The sequence below is a fragment of the Elephantulus edwardii genome, unplaced genomic scaffold (genome assembly GCF_000299155.1).
Source record: "Elephantulus edwardii isolate Elephantulus edwardi_28Jun2011 unplaced genomic scaffold, EleEdw1.0 scaffold00052, whole genome shotgun sequence".
NCBI lineage: Eukaryota > Metazoa > Chordata > Mammalia > Macroscelidea > Macroscelididae > Elephantulus > Elephantulus edwardii.
This window is the reverse complement of record NW_006399802.1, coordinates 4,259,445-4,286,726: the sequence shown is the minus strand read 5'-3', so window position 1 is coordinate 4,286,726 and position 27,282 is coordinate 4,259,445. Positions and strand designations below refer to the sequence as shown.

Genomic DNA, 27,282 nt, shown 5'->3' with positions numbered 1-27,282 from the left:
CCTGGATACGGAGGTGGTCGGTGATTTCATACTGTAAACACCTGAAGGTGGGGTCAGTATAGTTCTGTGGGTGTGAGACTCTGAGTGTGCCGCACTGCTGAGCAAAGAACTTGGAGGTTCTCACTCACCCAGAGGTGCCTTGGAAGAAAGGCCTGGCAATCTGCTTCTATTAATCAGCCCTTGCAAACCCTGTGGAGCAGGCAGGGTGGGGTTCTTGCCCTCCTCCTTCCCCCCTCATCATGCTGGGATTTCTGCTAAGATCCCACAAGTCAGATTGGGCAGAAATGTGGGACTGGGGTCCCAGCACTGGAGTGAGGAGCATAGCACGCTCCTCCAGCCCTCCTTGTGATGCTTGGATTTTCTAACTCTAGTTCACAAGGTTAAGACTATCTGGGAACACCCACTGAGTAAATGAAAATCCAGCAAAAAGGAATGATACGTTGTTTTAATTAAAAGTCCATCAAGATCTTCAACATATAATTTTGCTGAGACTCCTTTTTGAGGCAGTTGAGAGAGCCTTTGATGCATCCTTGATGTGAGTCTGGACTTTGTTTCAGCATGCAGTCCTGTCTCACACGGATGGCCATGGTCATGTGTTTAAAGGGTGAGCTCTTCCATAAAAGGTCCCGGAGGGGGTCACCCATGGTGATTCCTCCTCCCAAAAGGGATGCCTTCCTCTAATGTGCACTGTGGTTCCTAAGATGCCCTACCGGCCCTGACTTAGATCTCAGAGTTCTCTTATTTATGCCTGAATTCTCTGCAGACCTTGAATTGTAAGGGTTTTGTCTTCTCTAAACTGCAGAGGAAATTGTGCATGTGACTCCTTATTTAAGAACAATAGAGTAAAACAAAGGTCAGACCTATTTCTGGAGGAGTCTCTTTAGGAGGCTGTTACTTGAGGGCTCAGGCTTGGTCTCCTAAGCATCCTTCTAGCAATGAAGACCCCAGATCTGAAGTCAGGCCACTCTGCTCCAGGTTACAGCCCCTGGCCCCCACCACACACACATTGTATGGGATGGCCATCTGGGATTTGCTTTTAAGGGGTCTGTATTTTCCTTCTCTGCCTTCTCACTGTCAGTTTCCTGAGTTAAGCAGTCAGGATAAGACAGAAGGGTTTTTCTGAACCCTTTTTGGACAATAGAAAGTTCCCAGCTCCCCAGCAGAGCCATCCTACAGGGGCTTCCTCCACTGTGTGACTGCCTACCACCAGAGGTGAACAAGCCCCCCAGAACCCCAGTCATCTGTCAGAACAGACCTGCAAGCAGAGGCTGTGTCCGTTTCCCTGCTTCTCCCAAATGAGCATTGAAGACCCTTCACCCAGCCACGCTTGCCACCGTCAAATCAATGGAACAAGCGGCTGAGCAGAACGATTTTTCTTTCCACTTGCAGATTCGCTCTCCTTTCTTTCCCCCCTTTTTGTAGCTAAGACAGGGATGCACAGGGCTGCCTGAAGTTCTTCTCCCCCACGGACACATATGTCCAAGGCAGTTTACAGAGGTGCCCGAGCACTTTATGGCCAAGGGGAGAGAAGAAAAGACATTAGCATCAGAAGAGAATGTTTTTAAGGCTTCTGGAGGAAAAGTGAGCTCCCTGATTATCTCTTACTGATGAATCGGTGTGGACACATATTAGAGGCAACATATTGGAAAATAGAACCATTAAAGCCCCCTCAGAATCTTCTAGGTCGTAAAACTACACAGAAGTGAGGTAGCTGAGGGAAGGAGACTGTCAGATGAAATCTCCTCACTGCAGGAAGTGCCCCGACAGCGTCCTGACGGGATCCTGCACACTCTGCTTGTATCTGTGGAGCAACAAGGGGCTCACTACCTACCAGAGGCATTTCCCTGGGTGGAAGGGACTGCTGACGCCATTCCTCAACCTCTTTTGCCATGAGATGTTCCAGTTCCCTTGGGTCACCCCTTTCATGGGTTTGTCCAGGTGTGGCTCGTCCCCTCCTGCGCTGGCCCATTCAGTGGAGTCATCCACTCCATGCTTGATGTAAAGATGGACATGATGCCCTTCTTTAAGTAGCCCCATCCCAAGGGAGAGGCAGACAGCTAATCAGATAGATTCCATAAGATGCCCCCCACCCCGAGACATGGAGGAGGACAGAGGTCACCAGGAGGAGGGAGCTGTGGCCTATCCTCACAGCATCCAGGAGGCTTCTTAAGGAGGTAGCCCTTGGGTTTGAATTTGGGAAGACAAGAATTGTCAAGGAAGCTAGAGCGAGGGTGATATTCCAAGCAGAGGAGGTGGTTCATTCCAGGCCCTGCAGCGTGTGCTGTTGTGGTGTCGGCTGTGTGCCGGCTCATAGACACCCTTTAGGATAGAGGAGAGCTGGGTCAGAGCATTTCCTCGCTGGGATCTTCAGCGAAGCAGACAACCCTATTTCTCCCACAGAGTTGCTGGTGGGTCAACACAGTGGCCTTTCCGTTAGCATTCAGCACTGACTGTGCCACCAGAATTTTGTTGTTGTTGTGAGGTGTTGTCAGGTTGATTTTGACCCCTAGTGACCCAATGTGACAGAGTAGAATGGTCTCATGAGAAGATCTCCAAGTCTTTTTTTCATTCACCAAAATACTTGGTGGAAAAGAGCTTCCAAGCATTCAGTTAGCAGCCAAGCATTAACCCCTGACCTCTGTGTCACTAGGGCACCAGGTACCGGGTGATGCATATCAGAGAGAGGCATGGAGTGGAGGTGAGGACCACATGCTGCTAAAAACTTAGGGTTTAACCTGAAGGTTCTGTGGAGCAATAGCATGCTTGTTGAAGCCAGGAAACCAGGTTAGGCTTGCACAAAGAGTTCCGGTGCGGTGAGTGGATGATGGTGAGAAATCCAGGTTCCCAGGCTCCAGCCAGGGGCCAGCCATGTGAGCAGGGCTCTCCATGGAGAGCGGTTTCCAGCTGCTGTGGCAACGCTCTCAAACGTCCTCCACTGTCGTCCTCTGGTTTATAGTAACATATTGCCATCTCCAGATGCCAAGTTAAAGAGTTCTTACCAGTTTATATCTTTAACAGTTGAGATCGTAACAAATTCAGCCCCAACAAAATAGACAAGTGGTTTGAAAACTGATCACTTCAGAGAAAACGTAAGTCAAAGCACCTTGGAGTGACACGCATAGCCAAAACAAGAGATTCTTGTCAGGCACATGGTGAGGTAAAAGCGTTAATATTATTTCACCCTTTTACAACCTTTTTTTTAAGATTCACATGTTCTTTATCTATTTATATTTAAAATTGTTTTTTTCTGCCAGAAGAATATGATTTTTTTTTTAAAAAAGCTTAGCAGGCTGCCATAGGATAGAAAGATTGATGGGAATGAGAATCCCAGGGAGCAAGTGAAAAGGGTATGGTTGCATTGTGGATAGTATCATAATTAATGTTGTTTAAATATACATCACTAAAAAAAAACCCCCCCAACCATTCATTAAATATTGCACAGTATGGATTAATATCATACAGTTGTGCTGAGTGACATAATCAGTCACCAAAGGACAATTATGGTCTAAGATCAGAATTATAAAGAGCTAAGGAGGAGAGCTCTGGTAGCCTAGTGGCAAGAAGCTGCACTGCAATCCTAGTGGTGAGCAGTTTGATGGTACACACACACACACACACACACACACACACACACACACTAAAAAATAAAATAGAATCATTTTTTTAAAAAGCTAAAGAAAGGTGTGGTAGCATCGTTCAGGGAGAGTTGCTCTGTTAAATCAAAGGCCCTGCGTCTCTGGTGGTTCGAATCCACCAACAGCTCTGCAGGAGAAAGATGAGCAGTCTCCTCTGTGTAATTTCCAGCCTCAGAAACCCAGTGGAGCAGGGTCAGCAATAAACCAGCTCTGGTTCACCTGCAGTGAGTGTGAAAGAAAGGTTTACACACTGAGTCAATTTTGAAGTTAGAAGTGTTGGGGCAGTAGAAAGAGGAATAAAAATCCATTTTTTAAAAAAATCCAAGCAATATGTACACATATTTTGGAATAAAATTCACAAAAATAAAATATGTATACAACAAGAATTCTTTGCCTTTAAGAGACTGGAGATGATTATGCTGAGTGAACTAACTCAGTCTCATAAGGACAAGTCCTGCATAAGGCCACTACTGTAAAAATAAACACCATTATTGTAAAAATAGAAGGACAACTAGTGAAAAAGGTATGAAAGTCCAAGGTGGTAGGGGAGGGAGGCGGGGTGGGGTCTGTGGCTGAGGTTAGGCAGGGGAAAGACACAGGGTTGCAGAGTTTGGTGGGCAGAAGGATGGGGACAAAGGAATTAGAAAAAAAATCCAGTGGAGACCTGAAAAGATAGGTAATAGTGGGCATAGACCAATGGTGATTAATAAAACACAATGTATGGGAATGATGATATGAAACACAATGTGGATGAAGTAATGTATGAAACACGGTGTGTACAAATTTTGTATGCAAAGCAATATAAAATAACTTTAAAAAATAAAAGTGTGCATTGAGATTGTAACTCACGTTCTCAGGCTGGTCAGCTCCTGCCCCAGGTGATCTTCTCATCTGACTGTGATTCCTGGAAGGCAGGGAGCCTGCTGTGGATTGAGGAGACCCGGCTGAGGAGGAGGCAGCCTGAGGTGGAGAGAGGGTTGGGCCTGGACAGTGCCTTCAGTCCTGGCGCACTTCTAAGCTACCACGAGGTGGGACTGAGGCAGACAAAATGCTCTGGGCTTCTTCATCTGTAAAGTGATTGCCACACTCAACTAACAGCAGCAGAAAATGTTCTGTGCCTTTTTTTTCCCTTGATGTTGTTGTTTCATTTTCATTTTATCACTATATACTTAGACTCTCACCTAATAACACTTGTTGATTATAAGATGGATGAATGAATGAATGACCGAATGACTAAGTGGCATAATCTGTTAGATCCTGACCTAGCTCTGACAGATAATGAGTGTGCACTGTAGTCACTGAATAAGCTTGAGTCTGGGTCGCAGTGGCTGGCTGATTGGGCCCTTCCCTCCCTGTGCTGTTAGCTTCCATGCAACCTCGTAATATGAGCAATAGTGTAGCATTCCTACACCCTCAGTAAATGCTATGATTCATGCTTGCCTGTATGCTTCCTCCCTATTTTTTAAATAAAAAAACATGAGGTATTAGTAATTCCCCATGTATGCCATTGTCAGCATTCATCCTTCACAACTCCCTGTTTCTGTACAATTGCCATGATGCTCTTATCCTTCTTTGACTTCGGGCTTGGCCTCGCCATCTCCCCAGCCACTTCCTGTTTCTAGAAATAAAATGGAAAGGGAAAATGTTCTGCCTCTGAAAAGCTGGAGAGCCAGGTTGCTGGGAAGACAAAGGGAGAATGAGCCTGAGAAGGGACCTGGCTGAGAACTCCCCGCGCCCGCTGACAGCTGCTCTGGGCTCGAGTGGTCTGCTGAGGCCAGGCGGCCTGCTGTGTCTGAGTCCTGGGGACCTGGCAAGCCGGTTTGTCCGCCCCAGCCTGGCTGGCTCTCTTTCCTCCTGCCACACTCACCTTTCTGCTTTGTTCTGCTCAGGGCTTTTCAGAGCTCAGGAATTTAGCCAAAAGCCTCGATCAAGCTCAAGAGGAGTGCATGTCTTATGTCCCCCAGAACTTGAGGGCCTAGGCACAGGGCCATGATGTGGAACTGTGTTAGTCTGTGGGGACTAGGAGGGTATCCAGTCCAGCAGGGGCGGCTGGGATGAGAGCATTAGGGCAGAGCAGCGATGGCCGTGTGTGTGGTCTGGGCTTCCAAAAGCCCCGAGACACAGGGTTGATGCCAGCCCATCCCACCCTGCAGGGACTCAGGTGAGGAGGCTGCAGTCAGAGTGGTAGTTCACACTAACCTGGGTAGTTAGCCAAGGGTTAGGTGGGCATCACCCTTCTCCGAGGGGCACAGGCTAGCCTGGTGCGAGGTAAGAGGTCATTAAACCCTGAGGTCACACTGCACAGGTCCTCTGCAGCAGGGCACTAGTGGCCTGAACCACCCCAGGAAGAAGGCTGAGTGGCAGGAGCCAGTCAACATCTGCTCTCTCTTCCTCAAAGGCCAGTCATAGCCCTTCTGTGGACTCCCTGCCAACCTGGATGCCCTGTATCAAAGCTGCCATCTGTCCTGGGTACAGCTGCCTGTGGGTCACCCAGGGCAGTTCTGGGCTGGGTGCTGCCCTTCTCCTCCAGCATTTACAGTTGGCACCAAGTGCTGGGAAGGCTCATGGCAGGCTCATTTATCTCGGCAGCACTGTGCCTTCCCTATCTTCACCTACAACCCAGGAACTGGATGTCCAGGAAATGAGGGACCACTGTAGTCCCCTGCAGGCTACAAAGTCAGTGGTTATGTTCATTGTCAGCCCCCATCTCAAAGAGAGGTCACCCATGGAAGGAGGGAGACATGGGAACAGACCATGGCCTAGTCCATCACCCCTCAGTGATCCCTCCGTGGTCTCGGGCTCTCTGTGGCTGGTTCCTCTGGGCTGGAGGTCCAGCAGAAGCAAGCTTTACATCTTATATCCTTGTGTTGAGTGATTTAGGTCTGGTACTAAATGTCCATTGAACTGAAACTTGCCTGAAGGGCTGTTACTGTTGTTAGATGCCATGAAGTTGATTCTGTCTCATAGCAACCCTGTGTAACAGTAAAAATGTGTCACAGGATTTCTTAGGCTGCGTCTTTACAACTAATTGCCAGGTTTTGTTTCCCACAACGTGGCTGATGTACTCGAACTACTAACCTTCTGATTAGCAGCCAAGTACGGTGTTTGTCCCTGTTATCTAGGTCCGCGCTGGTAGGATGGTCTCATACCTGGTGAGGTTCATCCATCTAGTTGTCAATGCCTCTGTTTTCTCTTCACCTCTAGGTCCGGACCTGGATTCTCACCGTGGGCTACACAACCGCCTTTGGGGCGATGTTCGCAAAGACATGGAGGGTCCACGCCATCTTCAAAAACGTGAAAATGAAGAAGAAGGTAATCACTCTGCTTCTGTCTCAGGCATTTTCAATCTCCACTTGGAATTTGTTTAGCAAGTAGATTGTTATTTGTGGTTGGTGGTCAGTAAATGGACCCTGACTGGTGGTGACCCCTGTTAACAGAACACAGCATAAGTGATCTTGCATCTTCTTCATGATCTCTGATGTATTTGAGCCCATGGTTGGGACTGTTGTGTCAATCTGTACGCCAGAGGAAGAGAGGGCTGGCCGTTTGGCCTTCTGCTTTGGACACATAATACAATCAGTTGGGAGCATCTGAAAAGTACAAGGTATAACCCATCTAATAGATAGTGGAAGCCAGCCTCCGGGGCTGAGGCTCATCCTCTGTAGTTTGCTGACTTTCCCCAGGGCTGCTCAGAGTGAGACCCTGATCAGCCAATCAGCCGCATCAAGGCCTCCCCTAGGAACTGGTTAGAAAGACTACTTCCCAGGCCCCACTAGCCCAGCCTTACTGAGTCGCAGTGCCTGGGGTAGAGGCCCAGAAGCTGTGTTTTTTTTAACAAACCTTAACAATGACTATGGATGATACAAGGAGAATTGATGCCTTTGAGCTGTGGTGCTGGAGAAGAGTATTGAGGGTACCATGGACTGCTAGGAAAACAAACAGATTCATCCTGGAAAGGGTGAAGCCGGGCTGCTCCTTGGAGGCAAACATTCTGAAGCTTCATCTGACATACTTTGGACATGTTGCAAGGAGGGATCAGTCCTTGGAGAGGGACATCATGCTGGGAAGGGTGCGGGGACAGTGCAGGAGAGGAAGAAGACCCTCTATGAGATGGATTGATTCAGTGACTGGGGTAATGGAGGTAGGTGTGTCAGAGATAGTGAGATTGGCACAGGATAGAGCAGAGTTTAGGGCTGTTGTACATAGGGTCGCTATGAGTTACAGGCAACTCGACAGCAACAATAACAACAACAAAAGTGTGCCTGATCCACGCCATGATCTTCTTAATTGCTTGCTATGCATCTGAAAGTTGGACAGTGACTAAAAATGACAGAAGAATTGATCCCTTTGTGTGTGGTATTGGAGAAGAGTTTTGAGTCTCCCATGGAGTGTCAAGAGGACAAAGAGTCTGTCCTGGAGCAAGTGAAATCAGGGTGCTCCTTGGAGGCAAGGATGGTGAAACTCCGTCTCACAGACTTTGGGCACGTTGTCAGGAGGGGCTAGTCCTTAGAGAAGGACATCGTGCTGGGAAAGGTGGAGGGTCAGTGAGAGGGTGTGTTGTGTTACAACACAGTGGGTTGACAGGATGACCCTAGCAGTGGGTGCAAGAGTGTCAGAGCTGCTGAGGAAGGCACAGGACAGCGTCAGGTTCAGATCTGCCCTTCAGTCAGGCGCTGTGAGTTGTTGTAGCCTCGGCAACATTTGATTTTTGAGTGGGTGGTGTAGATGTAAAGCCAAGTGTGACACCCTTAGGTCGAAGTGAGTTCCTACTCCCGGTGGGACCTTGGTCGCACGGTTGATCAAGCGCCAGGCTGGGACTCCAGTTGAGAGAGTCTGTACTGATTCTGACACCACCATCCTGGTTTTCAGAATCAGCATTGACTCTGCTGTGTCAATACGTGATTCATCCGTATTGTGATCTGTAATAAAGAGCCTGCCTTTATGTTCTCTCACTCATGTAACTGCCGAGCGCGAACACTCAGGTTGTCTGGCAACAATCGACAAAACATGTCAGGGAGAACTTCAGTTCAGTTGTCTGGAAGCTCAACGTGAGGCGACAGCGTGATGTGGCCTCCAGCAGTCGCATTCATCCCGCCTGACTGACATACTGAGAGGAGAGGGGAGGTTCCCTGCACCCTGAGAGACTCTGCCCTCAGAGAGCTCAGGCATGTGGTGGGCCCAGCTTTCAGGGAAGGGGCTCCTCTGGGGAACTGCCGAAGACTTTGAGCCCAAGTGTCAGCCCCCAATTTTGTTTGCTAGAAGATGACTGATGCCCCGTGAGCACGGCATTCTGGTGTGGGAAACTCTTGGAGGCTTCTCCTGGTTGCCCAGTCATTCCCGGAGGTTTGTGGTACTGAGCCAAGTATCATTTATCAGCCAAACAAGAAGAGACAGAGAAGAAAAATCTAGACCTTACACAAACTGAAAGCTCAAATCGGCGTAAGTCAGACACAAAGGACAAATACTATAAACCCATTTATATGAACTATCCAGAATAGACAGATGCATGGAGACCAACTTTTATTAGTGGTTACCTGGGTCAAGGGGCTGGAGAGAAGAAGAATTAACTGCTTAAGGAGCTCTGAGGGATAAATTGGGGAATGGTTAGTGTGAGAGTTGAACAACATGGTAAATGTAGTTTTTAAATGCCACTAAATTGTATACATAAGAAAGGTCAAAATGGCAAGTGTTTGTGGGGAGAAGGGTGCAACAATGAATGAATGGAATTCCAAAATCTCTGTAGATGTTCATTGAAATTAAAAATAAACAAACTAAATTAATTAAAAAAATGGCAAGCGTTTTGTTACATATATTTAAACACAATAAAAAAATCAAATCAGAAAATAAGATTATCTTGAAAGAATTGGGCAGATGCTACTTAAAACTGAGATCTTTGTGTGTGTGTTTACCGTCAAATCAGATCTGATTGGTACAGGAGGAAATTGTCCCTCCTTCTCCAGCAGAGCATCTGATGGTTTCAAACCGCTCACCTCTGGGATTGCAGTACAGCTTCTTGCCACTAGGCCACCAGAGCTCACCTATTTATTGGATTTTTTTAAAAAGAATTTTGGACTTTCTTCCCCTCCCCCCGCCACTTTTCACACTGATACATATCTTAAAATTACATGAAGTTGTAAATGCCATTATGTATCTATTTTTCCATAATCTTTTTATTATTTTTCTTTGACACCATCTTCTCCTCACTCCATAAACAATGATATGTCCTCCTTCCCCCACCAAACACATGCATAAACTTCACTCTATATGGCCACATTTTTAGAAAACATTAGGTAAAAGGAAACCTTAAAGGTTTTAACAAACCTCAACATGCGTGACACTGAGACCACAGGAACTACATGGGGTCTGGCAGTTACCACTGACCACTCTGTTAGGGAATCACAACAGAAGGTTCTGGATAGAGCAACAGGAAATGTCCAACAAAATTTTAACAGAAAAAAATGCGCAGGTTTACATGAGTAGCTAAGCCCCTGGGAGTGGAGGACCATAGCCTCGGGGGATAGCATTATCAATTGTTGTAGTTTAGTCCACAGAGACAATGTTCTGCTTACTATTTTGGGGTATAGCAACTTACTGGTAACCCTGATTCACCCTTTGAACCTAGAACAAAACTCACCCCATGAATCAACTTTTAGCCAAACAGCAGGCCTATAACATGAACAGTAATACTAATGAGGCACTCAGTCCTGAGAGTAACCAGCCAGATATGCAAAATGAGGGTGTTTGCTCAAGGACGAAATGGAAAAGGGCAGGAGGGGTAGGATAGAAAAAGTAGAAGAAATGAGAGTCACGTAGATGGAAGTGAAAGAGTACCGTTATATTGTGGATGTTGTCATTAAAGAACCAGGAATGGCATCCACTTTCTAAGCAGCATGCCTCTGGAAACTATCAACTTTGACAAACAGTAGTTCCAGAAAGTCTTCAGATCTTTTGTTCGTAGAGTCACTATAAGCCAAAGGCAACCAGCAACAACAACATTAAGGTTAATGTTATTTTTAAAACAATGAAAAAATCACCAATGACAAACAAATCCTTGCTGTCCAGTCAGAACTGAGTCATAGCTGACCTGAAGCTGTAAATCACAGCTGTAAATCCTCCCTCTGAGTCCCTGCTGGATTCAAACCACCAGAAGGGTACAGCCTTTGAGTCTAGCACCACAACTCCCTACCAGCTAGCCCACGAGAACTCCCTAGTTATAAACCAAAATGTGTGTGGATGTTTGAACAGAAAACCAATTTGTCTGTAAAGTTTCACCCAAATCAAAAGAAAAAATAAGTCTTGACACCGAAGGAGGACTGGTGATAAAGGGGTTAAAGCATTAGACTGGTAACCCAAGTGTTAGTAGTTTAAATCCACCAGTCCCTCCACATGGAAGAAAAACACGTTGGCACGCTTATATACTTGGACACTACGCAGTGTTAATGAGCAGGGAAGACTCTTCATAATGTGGACAAACGTGGAAAACATTGTAAAATAAACAAAGCAGAATCAAATAACACACTGCCCCCCCAGGTCAGACCCTCGTCAGACCCGACTCACAGCTCACCCTCCACAGGGCTTCTAAGGCTGTAAATGGCACAGGGGAGGCTGCCCACCATTCATCCTCAGAGCCACAGGATTTGAATCACCAGAGGCTCATGGCCTTTGGGTGAACAGCTCAACTCCCCGCAGTCTGGGTCACCAGTGCCCGCTAAATCAAACACAAAAGAACTGACATTGTTTTGAATCCATGAAAGGGAAAAAATTAAAGGAAAGGCATAAATGCAGAAAGAAACAGTCTTTGGTAATTACCAGGAATGGGAGGGATAGGAGAGAAAATTACTGACTAGTTGTCATAGCTGACCCTCCAGCGGATTTTTAGAGGCAGTAAAGCATACAGGCGTCTATTACCCATCCAAAACTCAAAATCAGCACAATGTGATTAAGGAAAAGACAGACATGGAAAGGTACACAGGAGTTATGGAGAGCAAAGACATGTGATTACATGGACAACCCTGCATTACCGGTACATGTAGAAAAAATGAACAACTGTGCCGTGTGAGGGAGACTATACCCATGACCATAGAGTCACAGAGGCTTTTCACTTGCTTGTTGGACATCTGAGGGCTGGACAGTGAAGAAGGTTAACAGAAGAAGAATCAATACCTTTGAGTAGTGGTGCTAGAGAAGAGTATCGAGCATGCATTGGACGGCCGAAAGGACAAATAGATCTGTCCTGGAGAAAGTGAAATCAGGTTGCTCCTTGGAGACAAGGATTTCAAAGCTCCTTCTCTCACACTCTGGACATGCTGTCTGCAGGGGCCAGTCCTTGGAGAAGGACATTGTGTTGGTGGAAGGGTAGAAAGGCAAAGCTGAAAGGAAGATCCTGATTGGTGGATTGACACAGTGACTGTGGCAGTGGGGGCAGGTGTGTTGGAGATGGTGACATGGACGTAGGAAAGGGCAGGGTTCAGAGCTGTTGTTCATAGGGCTGCTGTAACTGTGGACTCAAGATAGTGGACATAACAACAACAACAGGTGATTATTAACACCGGAAGAACTAACTCCTTAGAATAAACACCCATACAAGATCACAGGAGCAGCATTTGCATATCAGTGACTAAGGATGAGAGAAGAAAACTTGACGCCTTTGAGTTGCGGTGCTGGATAAGAGTATTGAATATACTACGGACTGCTAGGGGAACAAGCAGGTTCGTCCTAGAGAGAATTAAACCAGGCTGCTCCTTGGAGGCAAGGATTTTAAAGGTCTGTCTGATGTACTTTGGGCATGTTGCAAGGAGGGACCAGTCCTTAGAGAGGGACATCATGCTTGGGAGGATGGAGGAGCAGCATGAGAGAGGAAGACCCTCAATGAGATGGATTGGTTCAGTGAATGGCATGGTGGGGGTAGGTGTGTCAGAGACAATGAAGTTGGCTCAAGATAGAGCAGGGTTCAGAGCTGTTGTACATAGGGTCACTATGAGTCAAAGCGACTCGATGGCACATAGCAACAGCACAAAGCTCAATGGCAGTAAAGAATATGAAATGTGGGTGATGGTAAACACTAGGATGAAGTAGAAAGAGTGCCATTACGATGTGAGAATTGTAATATCATGAGACATAATGTGTATGAATTGTTGAATGAAAAACCAATTTGCTTTGTAAACTTCCCCTCAAATCACAATAAAAAGTTAATGTGAACGAGAAAGGAAAATAATTTACAGCGATGGAATCTCTCTGGAGCAGTTCTGCCCTGTCCTACAGAGTGACTATGAGTCGGGATTGACTTGACTGCAGGGGGCTTGGCTTTTTTAATTGACACATGAAAATTTAATGCTTCCAAATTTGATATTCTTACAGCGTGTTAAAAGTGTGGGGTTTTTTTTCTAAAAAGCAATCATAAAATTTTAAGTTGAGAAGCCTTATTACAGCTTTTTATTCTGCCTCTTCCAAAGACTAAATTAAAATGTTGAGATGAAAGCAATAACTCAGAGAGGAGACCTTCTGTTCCGGGGGCAGGTGGCTTCTGAGGACAAGGGAAATTCACTGCAAGTATGACTTGGTTCTGTTGCCGACAGTGAGGTGCACAACAGAAGCAGCTGAGGCCCTCCCCTCAGACCTTCACCTGGGCTCAGCTTAGAGAAAATCGAAGGAAGGGGTTCTAACTAAAGTTGTTCAGAAAATAAGAGGAAAGCAGAGTTATTCCTTTGCACAACTCCAGGGGGCATCATTCATTTGTCTTATATTTCCACTGGATGTTGTTCCCTGGAGAGGAGCAATGAGCTGGCATTGGTAGAAGGCTAGTCTGAATTCATTTAAATCTGAATATGTGAAGGTTTTAGCATTAAAAGAATTCCTTTTTCTCTAAACCAGCAAATGTCTGTGTCAGCAGATGTGTGTAAAGGACGAGGCAGTAAACATTTTCAGATCTTTGAGTCATACAGCCTTTGTCACAGCTATTCAGCTTGGCTGTTGTAATGTGAAAATAGCCACATACAAATAGGTAAATGAATGATCATGGCTGTGTTTCAGTAAAACCTTATTAACAAAAACAGGTGGTAGATCATATCTGAGGTTGCCAGTCGGCTCGAAGCACCACTGAGGAATGACATTTGATCATAGCAAGACAATCTGCTGAACATTTACTGCAGCTGAAGTGCTGGTTATATGATGCTGTTGGTGTGCTGCTTAGCCTATTTCATAGATTAAGAAACGGGCTCTAGGAACTTCGGTAGCATGCTCACGTCAGATTCCAGTTCTGATCTTGTTCTAGAACCTGGTGCTAAATCAGTACTGGGGACCTACATTGCCATCTCTCTCTCACCAGTAACCTTTTAGCCTCAGGGAGAGAACTGAGTGTGAAAACATAAGTATGCCCTGATGTAATCCAGAGGGAAAATCTGGACAGTTTCTGGAGAGAGAAACATGAAAATGAAGAAAGGAAGTAAAAATAGGCCAATGACCTTGCCTCTAGTGGTCAAGGGTCTCTGGTGCTCAGACTTTGCATGGTAAGGTCAGTGCTGTGGTTTTCTTTCATTGTTGTTGTTGTTGTTATGTGCCGTCAAGTCGCATGCAACTCATAGCAACCCTGTGTACAAGAGCCCTAAACTGCTCTGTCCTGTGCCAATCCCACTGTCTCTGACACACCCATCCCGATTACCCCAGTCACTGAATCAGTCCACCTCCCAGAGGGCCTTCCCCTCCTGCGCTGTCCCTGCACCCTCCCAAGCATGATGTCCCTCTCCAAGGATCGGTCTGTCCTTTAAAGCATGACCAAAGTATGTCAGACGAAGCTTCAGAATCCTTGCCTCCAAGGAGCCGCCCGGTTTAACCCTCTCCAGGATGAATCTGTTTGTTTTCCTAGCAGTCTGTGGTACCCTCAACACTCTTCTCCAGCACCACCTCTCAAAGGCATCAATTCTCCTTCTATCCTCCCTAGTCATTGTCCAACTCTCTGATGCAGAACAAGTGATTGCAAAGACCATGGCCTGTATCAGACGCACTCCAGAGTGACACCATTACTCTTCAGAACTTTGGAAAGGTCCCTGACAGCAGACTTTCCCATCACAATACATCTTTTAATTTCCTGGCTACTGGTGCCGACCAGAGTGTTGACTGTGGAGCCAAGCGGACTAAAGCTGTGAACAATCTCAATCTCTTCACCATCTATCCTGATGCTGCTAATTCGTCCAGTGGTGAGAATCTTTGTCTTCCTGACATTGAGCCTCAATCCATACTGAAGGCTGCAGTCCTTGACCCTCTGCAACAAGCGCTTCAGGTCCCCCTTAGTTTCAGCAAGCAGGGTTGTGTCATCTGCATATCGCAGATTGTTGATAGATCTTCCACCAATCCTGATGCCGCATTTCTCCTCATAGAGCCCAGCCTCCCAGATAATCTGTTCTGCATACAGGTTGACAAGGGGTGGAGACAGGACACATCCCTGGTATACACCCTTCCCAATTTTGAACCATGCAGTGTTTCCTTGCTCTGTTCCTATGACTGCCTCTTGGTCCAAGTATAGGTTTCTCATTAGCACCATCAGGTGTTCTGGGATTTCCATTAGCATTTAAATCATCTGTATTTGACATTATGTGTACACATGAGTGTATTTGTTTAATTGCTCACCATTAATCTATCCCACTAAAATAGATACTTTTTTGAGAACAAAATATCTTTTTTTGTTCACTGTTTTATCCTCATTGCTTAGAACAGAACCTGACTCAGAGTAAGACACACAGTAAATATGTGTGTGAATAATGAATAAAATGTGATTCATTCATAACCTAACCAAACTCCTTTCAGTCAAAAACACTCTCCACGTGACAGGTTTGGGGAATGGCAGCAATAGGAAAGTAGACATGTTTGATGGACTCATCGTGACCCTGTGAACAGTGATCTGAAGTCTGTCCTGTCCTGTGCTGTCCTCATCATCTCTGACACACTCGAGCCCGTTACTGCAGTCACTGTGTCAGTTTTATCTCGTTGGTCTTCCTCTCTTTGTCTGACCCTCCACCTTCCTGAGCATAATGTCCTTTTCTGAGGAATGGCCTTTCGTAACAGCATGCCCAGAGTAGGTGAGATGAATTTTAGCCATCCTTTCTCTTAAGGATGGCTCTGGCTGCACTTTCTCCAAGATATATTTGTTCTTTTGGCGGTCCGCGGGTTATTCAGTGTTCTTCTCCAGCACAAGTCAGAGGCATCAGTTAGTCTGTCATTCTTCTTCATTGTCCAATTCACAGATGCATAGCACGTGATCGAAAAGATCATGGCTTGAATCAGGCATACTTGAAACTGACATCATTGTTTGTTAGTACTTTGGAGAGGTTTTGTTGGTTTTTTTTTTTTTTGTTTTGGGGGGTTTGCAAAGGAGAAGTCTTCTATAGAAGACTGTTCAAATGCAATATGCCTTTTGATTTCTTGAATGTTAGTACCAAGAGTGTTGTTTATTAATCCAAATAAGATGAACTCATTGATAACTTCAGTCTTTATTCTCTTCCCATTATGGACCTCTGTGATTGTTTTCCTGTCTTATAGAGCTGAGGTGCACTATCATACTTTGCCCCTAGATGTCATTCTCCTACATAGAAACACAGAATCGTCAACTGTCAAAATCCTGGTAATGATCATAATAATCACAGTTACCGTTTCCACGTTGTTGTTGTTGTTGTTAATAATAATGATGAGAATGAGTACTACCGAGTCAGAACTGACCCATCGCTGACCCTTCAGTGGGTTTTCAGAGGCTGTTAATCACACAGGAGGAGATTGCCCAGCCTTCTGCCACGGAGGAGCTGGTAGATTCGAACCTCCTGCCTTCGGGATTGCAGTGCAGTTTCTTACCACTAGGCCACCAGAGCTCCTTTACCATTTCTATACCTTCTATATTGCAAGCATGAAACTAGTTACTTTCCCATACGTTATCTCATTTTATTCTTAACACTTTCTCCAGTCAGTAAACTGAGACTTGTCACATTTAAGCATGATCTACCAGTTCACGTTTGGCAAGATTTAGAATTAAGACAAGATCTTTGACTCTGAAACCTGCGTTCTTTCCTTTGCGCCATCCTTAGAGACTCAGCAGCGCAGCCTGGCAGTGAGGACTTGACTTCTTAGGTATTGTCGTCCATACAGCCATTGCCTGTTGAGCATTGTTTGCATAGCTGGCCTCGGGCACCAAGAACACAGCAGTGAGCAAAACACATGCCATATGGAACTCACAAGCCAGTGGGGAGGGCAGGCATTAATCAAGTTATCACATATAAATGTAAAGTTACAACTGCCACAAGTCTCCAAAGGAGATGGATGTGGTGATAAACACCAGTGAAATGTCCTCTGACCTTGTTAGTGTGTGTGTTCCATGGACTTGAGTGCTGTCCGGTGGGGAAGGCTTGGAACCTGTACAGGTGGTGCTTCCTGAGATTGAACCTGAGCTCTGGGCAGGAAACAGTGACCTTGAACTCATTCAACAGCTCCCCATTTTGCTGGACCTTTCCTGAGCAATCACTGCTTCATTCCCCAAGACCATCTGAGTGAAGCCTTTGTGCAAAACAGCAGGATATGGGGGGGGTCCCTCCCTTCAGGGGGGGGTCCCTCCCTCCATTCTGTCATGAAACAAGGTGACAAGTGCCCCACCTAAGACGTTCATGAATTCTCAAAGAGGAGCTCCTTGGACTCAGTCTTGAAGTCAGGACTGAAGTGTGTCTGTGAAAGGTAGAGGAACATCCTTCCAGGGGCAGGCATAGCATGAGTGATGCCTGGAGCTGGAACAGCGTGTGTGTGTCAAAGGTGGAGAGGGGGTGTCTGCTGCTTGAGTTTGACCCGGTTCCCTAGAGGGCAAGGGTCAAGCAGAAGTTTCTGCAAAACAGCTGTTCCCTCGATGCTTCTAGAAAGACTCAGAAAAAGGCTTTGCCAGCTCCCCAATGCAGGGAAAATTGATTTGGGTGGATTTTATTGCTCTGACAGGAAATCAGCAACTTTTTCTTTTCACATTAGGCCACGAAGAGATCGCTCGTCTCTATAATGTCTTTAATCATTGAAGGTGCAACTTGGTGATCTCTCTTAATCCTCTGCCCCAGTTTTGTTTATTTTGCCACAAGCCTTTTCCAGAACTGCTTCATCATGTTAGCTTTTTGGGGGGTGGGGGTGGGGGCAGAGAAGATATAAATGTATGATATACAGGTCAGCTTTAGTGCTGACAGGATCTGTCCCCAGGCCAATCCCTACCGAACAGGCAGAGGGAAGAGAGGCGGGAAAACTATCACAGAGCAATAAAGATATCTCAGGCTGTGGACAGCGATGGAAGTTCTATTTCTTCTTTTTATATCTTTCATCTCAATCCCATCCATCAAACTTTTAAGTACCTTCTACTCGACACTAGGCCCAGCTAGCGATGCTGAGCGTACACAGAGAAGTAAAACAAGCTTCCTTTCTGTCAGGGGCTCCCAGTTTACCAAGGAAGGCAGATACATAGACAAGTTAATATAAGAGTAGACAGTGTGGAAAACAGTTGTTGGTGTAGCTCCAGAAATGGCAAAACTCTGTCCAAATGTAGGCTTCACTCCTGGTTGTTGCTGTTGTTGTGAGATGTGATCAAGTCAGCTGTTACCCACAGCAACCGGATGAACAGCGAATCATCCTGTCCTGTGCCATCCTTATCATCTCCACCATGCCCCAGGCCCATTGTTCCAATAACTACGTCAGTTCATCTCTTTGAGGGCCCATTTCTCTTTTAGTGACATTTTCCCAGCCTGGTGTCTTTTTTCCAAAGCCTGGGGCCTCCTGACAACATGCCCGAAGTATGTAAAACACACATGTCACTACCATTATCTCCAAAGAACACCCTTGTACTTTCTCTAAGACAGCTCTGTTGGCAGTCCATGGGATACAGTCAATGTACTCTTCGCCAGCACCACACTTCAAAGGCATGGATTCCTCTCTGATATTCCTTAGCCATTGTCCAACTTTGAGTTGTATAGGAAGCGCTTGAAGGGAGCTTTGGTGGCCTAGTGGCAAGAAGCTGCACTGCAATCTCAGAGATACACAGTTCAAATCCATCAGATGCTCTGCTGGAGAAAGAGGGCAATCTCCTCCTGTACCAGTAAGATCCAATTTGATGGTACACACACACACACACACAAAATAGTAAAAAAAAAAAATTTTAAAAAAAAGACCGTGACTTGGATCAGGCACACCTTAGTCTTCATTGCTTCGCCTCCCAGCTGTGTGATATTAAGCAAGTTACTTAGTCCTGCCTTCCACCAAGCCTTAGTTCCTTCACCCATAAAGCAGAAGTAATGGTAGTATCTGCCTTTACATGAACCAAAAAAGCCCCAAAACTCAATTACTGTTGAGTCAGTTCCAACTCATAACACCCATCCACTGAAGCTATAAATATCTTCAGAGAAGGAGACAGACCGCCTATCTTTTTCCCTTGGAAGGGGCTGGTAGATTTGACCAGGGAGTAGTCCAGTACGTTACACAGTTTGCCTCAAGAGCGCCTCTAGTGGATCCATGGTGAGGCGTTACACTGCCAAGCCAAAGACAGGCGGTTCGAATCCACCTGCTGCTCTGCAGGAGGAAGATGGACAGTCTCCCCTGCAATTTACAGCCTCTGAAAAGCTGCTGGGGGTTCAGCTATATGTAAGTTCTGACTCCACTTAGCAACAAAAATGCATGTGACATAGTCAAACAGAGCCTGGGACTTAGTGGCTATTTTGTATGCATGGGTTCATGTAAAGGCATATGTTAGCCTGACTTGAGGGGTCCCAGTGCTGCAGTGGTTGACACACTGACCAAATGATCAGTGGTTTGAACCCATTTGTGATTCTATGGGAGAAAGACGAAGCAGTCTGCTTCTGTAAAAGTTTACAACCTCAGAAGCCCCATGGGACACTCTCCTCAGTCCCATAGGATTGCTGTGAATCGGAATTCACTCGTCAGCAGTGGATCTTTGTTTTGATTGGAGCCTGGCACAGAGTAAGTGCCCAATGAATGTTAGCCTTTCTTTTCCTGCTGTGGCTACTAAATCAAGTGATAAAATATGTGAACATACATAAAGGGAGAGTAATTTGTTCTGCATATGGGGTCGCCATGTGTCAAGATCAGCAGCAGTTAACAATAACTTGGAAGTAATCAGTTCTGATGTGGGAGTCAGAGAGGACTTCATGGAGGAGGTGGCAATCAATCTGGGTCTTTAAGGATTGTTAAGTTTGCCAAACAAAAAGAATAGAGCATTTCAGACAAACGAACCAGCACCCACCAAGGCCTGGAGGGTGAAAACCACAGCCCAGCCAAAGACTAGAAGGGGTCAAGCCTTCACAAAGTACATGTGTGAGCTTGGGAAGCGGATGGAGCCCAGCTGAGTGAGGCAAGGCCTTGAATGCCAAGTGAAGGAGTGCGGCTGGTGGTGCCTGTGGGTGAGGGCAAGTCACAGAGATCGTCAAGCCAGCATGACATAATGTGCTCTCTCCTCTGACATGGCCCCTCGGTCACTGCCTGGAGATCTCACTCTCATGTCCACCCCCTCTGCCCTCACCCACCCTGCAGATCATCAAGGACCAGAAGCTGCTTGTGATTGTGGGGGGCATGCTGCTGATCGACCTATGCATCCTGATTTGCTGGCAGGCTGTGGACCCCCTGAGGAGGACAGTGGAGAGGTACAGCATGGAGGTGAGCGCCAGGGCCAGCGGGAGGGGGCCTCGGAGGTCAGCTCTCAGACACGTGGGGACACCAGGAGTTCACCTCCTGCATAGCCCAAGATGCGACTCTGGGCAAGAGATGCTCACCACGTGTTTTTAAAGCCCCAGCTTATGAAAGGAGAAACAACGTGGCATTTAATCTCTCCTTTAAGGTAAGTCTCCAAGAACAGGGAATTCTGCTGACCTTCCTAAAACCCACTGGAGGGTCAGCTATGAGTTGGTTCTGACTCGACACCACACAACAAGCCTCCTGGTTACTGTGTGACTTTCAAAGTGATGAACAATAGATCTTTTTACTCATTTGATAGCAGAAATTTTCTTGTTAAAAAGACTGGAGAGTATTATGCTGAGTGAACTAACTCAGTCTCCTAAGGACATATACTGCATGAGACCATTACTATAAAAATTAAAGGATAATGAGTAAAACATGTATGGGGATCCAAGGTGGGAAGGAAAGGAATGGGAGCAAAAGGGTAAGGATGGGTAGAGGTGAAATCACAGGGTTGCACAATTTGGTGAGTGGAAGAAGAAGGTAAAGGAAACAGAAAAGATCTAGCAGGGACCTGAAAAGACAGGATAATGATGGGCATAGTCCAATGGTGATAAATTTTATAAGCTATAATGAGTGGGAATGATTGTATGAAACACAGTGTGAATGATGAATAGTGTGATAAACAATGTATAAAAATTTATAAACAAACCAATATAAAGTAATTTTTTTAAAAAAAACAATCCTCCATTAAAAAAAGTAAGTACACTTAAGTATCTGTCTTATATTACAGGGCGTAGCCTTGCCCTTCCATCACAGTTGACCTTCCCAGGTTAGGATAGTTTGGTTCTCATTGGAAATGGTGCTTGTGTTCACTTCCTCTTAGTTAAACGTGCCTTTACTGAATGGAGTTGGACTAAGCTGGCTGTAAGCTGTAATTGCAATATGGTGTAGAAAATTCAATTGAGAAAACTAGGGTATCCCCAATTCTTAGCTTGCATTCTTAGGGAGACCTATTTATGAAATTTAGTGTGAATTCTTACACTAAGCTGAGAGTGAGTGCTCTTTCTGTGTTTTGGAGAGGAAGGTTTTATCTATTCAGACAAGGAATATTTCTACCAAATAAGATTTATCTCAAGATATAGGGTTACTCAACCCAGTAAGGTGTGTGCTGTTGGCGAGGTGGATTTAGGACTTTGGGCTCCATCTCCTGCCCCCAGTGTCCACTCTCAGGAGGAGCCATGACCCCAGACGGGCACAGCTGGAGCTGGCAGTGTGCCACCCACAACTGCCTGTGCCCATCGGCCTCGAGACAGAACTCAGCTGTTTGTAGAAAGGGAGGTGACATCTGGGCACCATTCTGCTGGCATTGACTCAGAATTGCCCCTCACCCCAGGGGAATTCCCCCTTACCACCCACACTTAGAAATGCAGGCAGAATGTGAACACTAAGGAAGTGGTTAGCAGGGCCTCCAAGCTCAGGAGAGCCTCGGTGATGATCATAACAAGCAATAATGAAAATGCCAACGCTGAGTCATAGTTAACATTGTTAACTCCTCAGATCTTCTTGATTATATGGTGTAGGTGCTGTTGTTAACCCATAACACACTTCCTCCAGGTAACCAGCAGGTAGTAACAATGCCACAACTCATCCACCTACCCCACCATTCAGTTCACAATACCACTTTACATTTTTTACAGACCTTCCTAGACCTGCAGTCTTTGGCCACAGATCTATGGTGTGGAGGAGGTGTTCCTTTTCTGCAGATGATTAGTGGGCAAACTGAGGACCTGGGAGACCAGGGAGGTTGGAGTGAGGCAGGCCTAGAGCCAGGACAGGGCGAGAGAGAGAGACCAAATCCAGGAAGCCAGCTGCTGAGCTCCTGGACGAGCAGCAGAGGAAGAAGGCCTGCCTCCTCCACCCGCAGTTAAGGTGGGAGCTGAGTACACACAGGGGGCTCTGAGTCTCCAGCCACGGCTGGGAGAGGTGGGCAGGGCTGAGAGGCACTGAGTCAGCAGACAACAGAAATAGATCCTGGAGGCCTGTCCCCCAGGACCACCTAACACAACCAGCCTGTGCAATCGTCCGCTTCTGTGCAGGAGTACTCGCCTAACCTTCTTACTTTCTGTGTGATAGGAAGCGCTGCTGCTCTCTCAAGGGCTCTATGCCCAGAACTCTAGAACATTCCAGAACTATTCCAGAACATAGTTCTCAAACCAGAGAGCCCTAGGATGCCTTTCTGTACAGATAACGAAACCGAGGCTGGGAGGACGGGTCCTGACCAGAGCACCCAGCTTGTGTAGAACTGACCTTGGACACCAGCTCCTGACTCAGATGCTCCCCTCCCACTCCATCTGCTCAGATTTCTGTCTGATCCTTCCTGGCCTTCTCATCTCCTCCTCCTCTTTTAGGGTTGCCCTGTCACTCTGTTGCCATGGTAACAGAAGCCTTTGATTTGTCAGCCCACAGTCCTGTTGACTTATTGTCATTTTCCACCTATCGGCGCCACGCCAAGCTGTTTGCCTCCTCGTAGACCCTCCTCTGTCAGACAGTGTGGTGGGGAACAATGTGCTCAGAGAGGGGGTGTACTAGATGATCCTTTCAGGGACTCTTTTACCCAGGACCACTGGCCGGCATCTTTCAAGGAAGAACTATGGCAGAGGAGTCATTGAAGCTTGGGGAGAAATAATGAGAGATCTCGGAGGTCTGACGTCCCACTGCCCTGTCCACCGCAGATGCCCAGGCTGCTCTGGACACTCTGCATGCCTGGGTTCCAGTATGGGCCTCACTTGAGGCTATCCCGAGGCTGTACCTCCAAGCCTGTGTCTACACTACACCTTGCATCTGTCTGCTAGGTAAACGACCTGAGCATCAGTGCTGCCCTCTTGCAGTACAGTTTGGATAACTGACAGTGATAAGCCGTCACCCGTCTCGCCTTTCTTCTTTCTATTCCATGGTAAGCACTGCTGTTCTCGATGGTTCTGTTCAGGGAAACTCCAGAAAATTTCAGAACTTCCAGCGCATCAGTTCCCAAACTAAGCTCCTTTGGGGATGTGGCTCTGCCAAGGTTCAGTGTCGCTCAACCAAGCCTCCTCCCAGCATCTTGAAATCGATACAAACTGAGTCACTTGCCATTGAATCAATTCTATCTCTCCGTGACCCTACAGGGTGAGTCAGATCACCCCCACCCGCTTTCAGTCTTCATGGAAGCAAACTGCCCCATCTCGCTCCACGGAGAAACTGGTGGTTTTGAACTGCCGACCTTTCCTTTAACAATCAAGGGCGTAAGCATGGTGCCACAGAGGCTCCTCAGCACCTTGCTGGCTCCTCCATCAGGACCGTTCTCAGGCTGGCTGCCTGCTGTGCAGCTCTGTCCTCACCACTTCCAAGCCCCAAGCTGGTCCCAGCCTCACCCTCACCCACAAGGACCTGCCCCTTGGGCAGAGGCAGGAGCACAGCAGCGTGGGCCCAGCTCTTGACTAGGAGCAGACTGTAAACACACCAAGAAAGAAATACTGCTTTAGAAAGGAGCCCTGGCGGCGTCATGAGTGAAAATATTTGTCTGCTAACCAAGAGGCTGTTGGTTCAAACCCATCAGCTGCTTTTTTGGGAGAATGATGAGAGTGTTTGCTTCTATAAATAGATATTTACAGCCTTGGAAACCCTGTGGACAGCTCTCCGCCGCCGCCGCCCCCACTCCTACCCCGAGACATTGTGAGCTGGAATCAGTTCAGTGGCAGTGGGTTTGGCTCGGGAGTTTGTGTTGCTATGGGCTGTGTAGATTCTGTTACAGTTAGAAGGAAGTAAACAGGCTGAAAGATCAGAAATAACAAGGCCGGCTCGTGGATGGATCCTCCCTGTGAGCATGCGTGCTGGCATGCAGGGAAGGAAAAGCTGATTCTGACTCTCACTGGAGGCATCCCAACTCACTTACTCATTTTTATTTAGTAAATATTTACATAGCACTTGCTGCATTGCCAGGTACTATTGCAACTGTAATAACTCCTTCAATTTTATCTTTGCGACAATCCCAGGAGAGGGGAGGAATGATGTCCCCATTTTATAGATGGGGAGACTGAGGCACAGAGAGGTTCAGTGACTTGTGCAGAGTGACAGCCAGTAAATGGCAAAGCCTGAATTGTGTGACATAACTGGTCTGTCTTAATCACCCTGCCGTCCTGCAGGGGAGCCCAGGTGGTGGGTCCCTAGAGAATCCCTGCAGACCCAAAGTCTGGACCTGTCTAGCGGTTCGAATCCACCAGCAGCTCCACTGGAGAAAGATGGTCAGTCTCCTCCTCTACAGTTTACAGCCTCTGAAGACATGCTGGGCGGTCAGCTGTGAGTCAGTTCAGACCCAACAGCAATGATAGTGTGTATGTCCTGTCCTGGCTGCTTGCTTGGGTAGGACAGGTCTTAGGAAGCAGGAGGGAGTCTTGAGTTCTTGTTTCACCCTGCTCCCCATTGCAGAGCCTAACACACCTTTCAGAGCAGGCTATGTCCGTGGAGCCTGAACTCATGGCCTCCATGTGGCTATTGAGCCTGTACTGACTCATCACCCCTAAACCTCCTTACATGCCCTGAGTGAGTTTAGCTTTACACTCATTTATCCATTCAGTGCTTTAAGTACCTACTGTATACCTATTATACAGCAGGCCCTGTGCTGGACTCCAGAGAAACCTCAGCATAAGAGGCATAGCCTTGCTTTCAGGAACTCCTCCATGCAGCTGGGGACACAGAGAAGTCAGTGGAGAACTCCTGCTCCATTCGGCGACGATGCTGGACCAAGTGTAGGGTGCTGTGGGAGCCCCAGGGGGCACCTGTCTAGCCTTGCGATGTCAGAGCAGGCTTCTCAGCTGAGAGCCGAGTAGGTGTAGGAAGCAGAGAGGTGGAAAGGACGTCCCAGGCAGAAGTAGCTGCATTCGATCAACTGATTGAGTCCTGAGAGGATGGGAGGTTGGGGGCCATTGAGAACATGATACAGAATGTTAGTTAACATCAGTAAAGTCAGAGATGCACACCATCACCTGCAGCCTAGCAGTCCCACCTCAGCACCTCCCTACAGCCCAGGGAGGCATCAGGAAAGGTGCTCACAGCAGCACTGTCCACGTTGCTGGTGCTCGGTGCCCTTGAGTCAGTTACAGTGACCTTATGTATAATGGAGTGACGTACCACCTGGCCCTACGCCATGCTCGCTGTACTTGTTATGTCTGAGGCTCCTCTCCCCAGTTGTTGGGGTTTTTTCATTGTACATCATAGCTAAAATTTTGGCACATCTCAAAAGTCCTTCAGTAATCAATGGCTATGTGGATTATGGTACTATTTTTTTATGAAATAAATATATCAAGCAAACTTGTATGTAGGACTTGCCCATGATTAAAGGAGGGCAGGAGGGACAACAGAGATATCGATCTTGCCTGAGACAGTTTAATTGTATATTTTAAAAAGATCTGAAGTGCAGATTTTTACATGTTAGGTGATAGATATAGAGATTTTTTTAACTTTCTTTTTTTAATTATTTGAATGAAATTTTACAAATCACTTTGCATTATCATTTATAGATATTTTATAACTCACTAAAATGTATGAATGTAATTCATTATACCATGTAATTGAACACCTTTATTTTACATTGCCTTTCTTATGATGCTCCTTTCAAACAGTGGAACACTACACAGCTGTGGAAATTAATAACCCTCAGTTACACACAGTAATGTGAATGAATCTGAAAAACACAACATTGAGCCAATACCGGGGGTGGGGGGGGGGGAGAAAATGACAAATGAATACCAAAAATTTTTTTTCATCTCTTTAAAGTTTGAAAACTGGAAGAGTTAACCAAAGTATTGCTTAATGATGCATAGGCAGTAAAACAATTTTTTTCATTTTAGTAAAAGCAGTTGCTGAACACAGACTTCAAGGCAGTGATACCGTCAGTAGATAGGATGGGAGATGGGCCTGGGAAAGATGCAAGGGGCCTGAAAAGATCTGGCCCTGTTTTCTTCAAGTTGTACTTATGCAATATTTATTCTTCTGAAGGTGTGCTCTAGATATTTTTTTTTATCCTTCTCCTTAAAGTACTTTTTTTTAAAAAAAAAAAAACCTACTAATTTGTTCTGCTGACCAGAGCTGAGCATATGTCCCTTTGGGGAAGTGTCAGGAGAGACAGACAATGACTAGGCAGAGCTCAGGTCACTAGACACCTTGTATACCAAGCAGAGGAATTTGAACTTCTGAGTTAAAGATACCCAGTCAGGATTCCTGATTCCTCTGAAGTGTAGTATTGACCAAGAGTATTATTGAAGACACCCTGAAGTACCAGAAGAACAAACAAGTCTCTCCTGGAGGAACTACAACCAGGGCGCTCTTTGGAGTCGAGGATGGAGAAACTTTGTCTGGCATAATTTTGACATGTTGTCAGGAGGGGCTGGTCCTTGGAAAAAGACATCATGTTGGGAAAAGTAGAAGGTCAGAGAAAGAGTGACCCTCAACAGATGAATTGATACAGTGACTGCCACAGTGTTCTTGAGCCCATCAGATGGTGAGGATGGTGCGGGCCAGGACACAGTTTATGTCACTAACTTGGACAGCACCTCACAGCCAGAAAGGTCACTGTCAATCAGAGTCAACTTGACAGCAGTAGAGTTTGGGGTTTTGGAATCAGAGGAGTGACAGGATCCTGTTTGCCCAGCCACAGGGTGAGAGCCCTTGTGGTGGCCTAGTGGTGAGAAGCTACCTGCATACCCAAAGGCACACTGTTCAAATCCACCAGGTGCTCCCCAGGAGAACGGGTCCCTCCTGTGCTGATTACTGCCTCTGAAACCCCGCTGGAGGGTCAGCTATGAGTCAGTTCCAACTCAGCGGCCCACAGTAACAACAGTGTGTAACGGGAGCTCTGGAGGGTCAGGTGTGGGTTGGTTCCGACTAGACAGAACACGGCAGTAACAGCAGCTGCGGTGCGATGGCT

General features: G+C 46.5%; 1 protein-coding gene across 1 annotated transcript in view; it reads left to right on the top strand.

Moving 5' to 3' along the window:
- Positions 1-27,282, top strand: part of GABBR2 (gamma-aminobutyric acid (GABA) B receptor, 2) — a 518,990-nt gene that overhangs the window by 430,258 nt on the left and 61,450 nt on the right. Inside the window, exons 12-13 of the mRNA XM_006886874.1 lie at positions 6,840-6,947; positions 20,178-20,300. Coding sequence (XP_006886936.1) covers positions 6,840-6,947; positions 20,178-20,300 — 231 coding nt within the window. The remainder of the gene's footprint in view (positions 1-6,839; positions 6,948-20,177; positions 20,301-27,282) is intronic.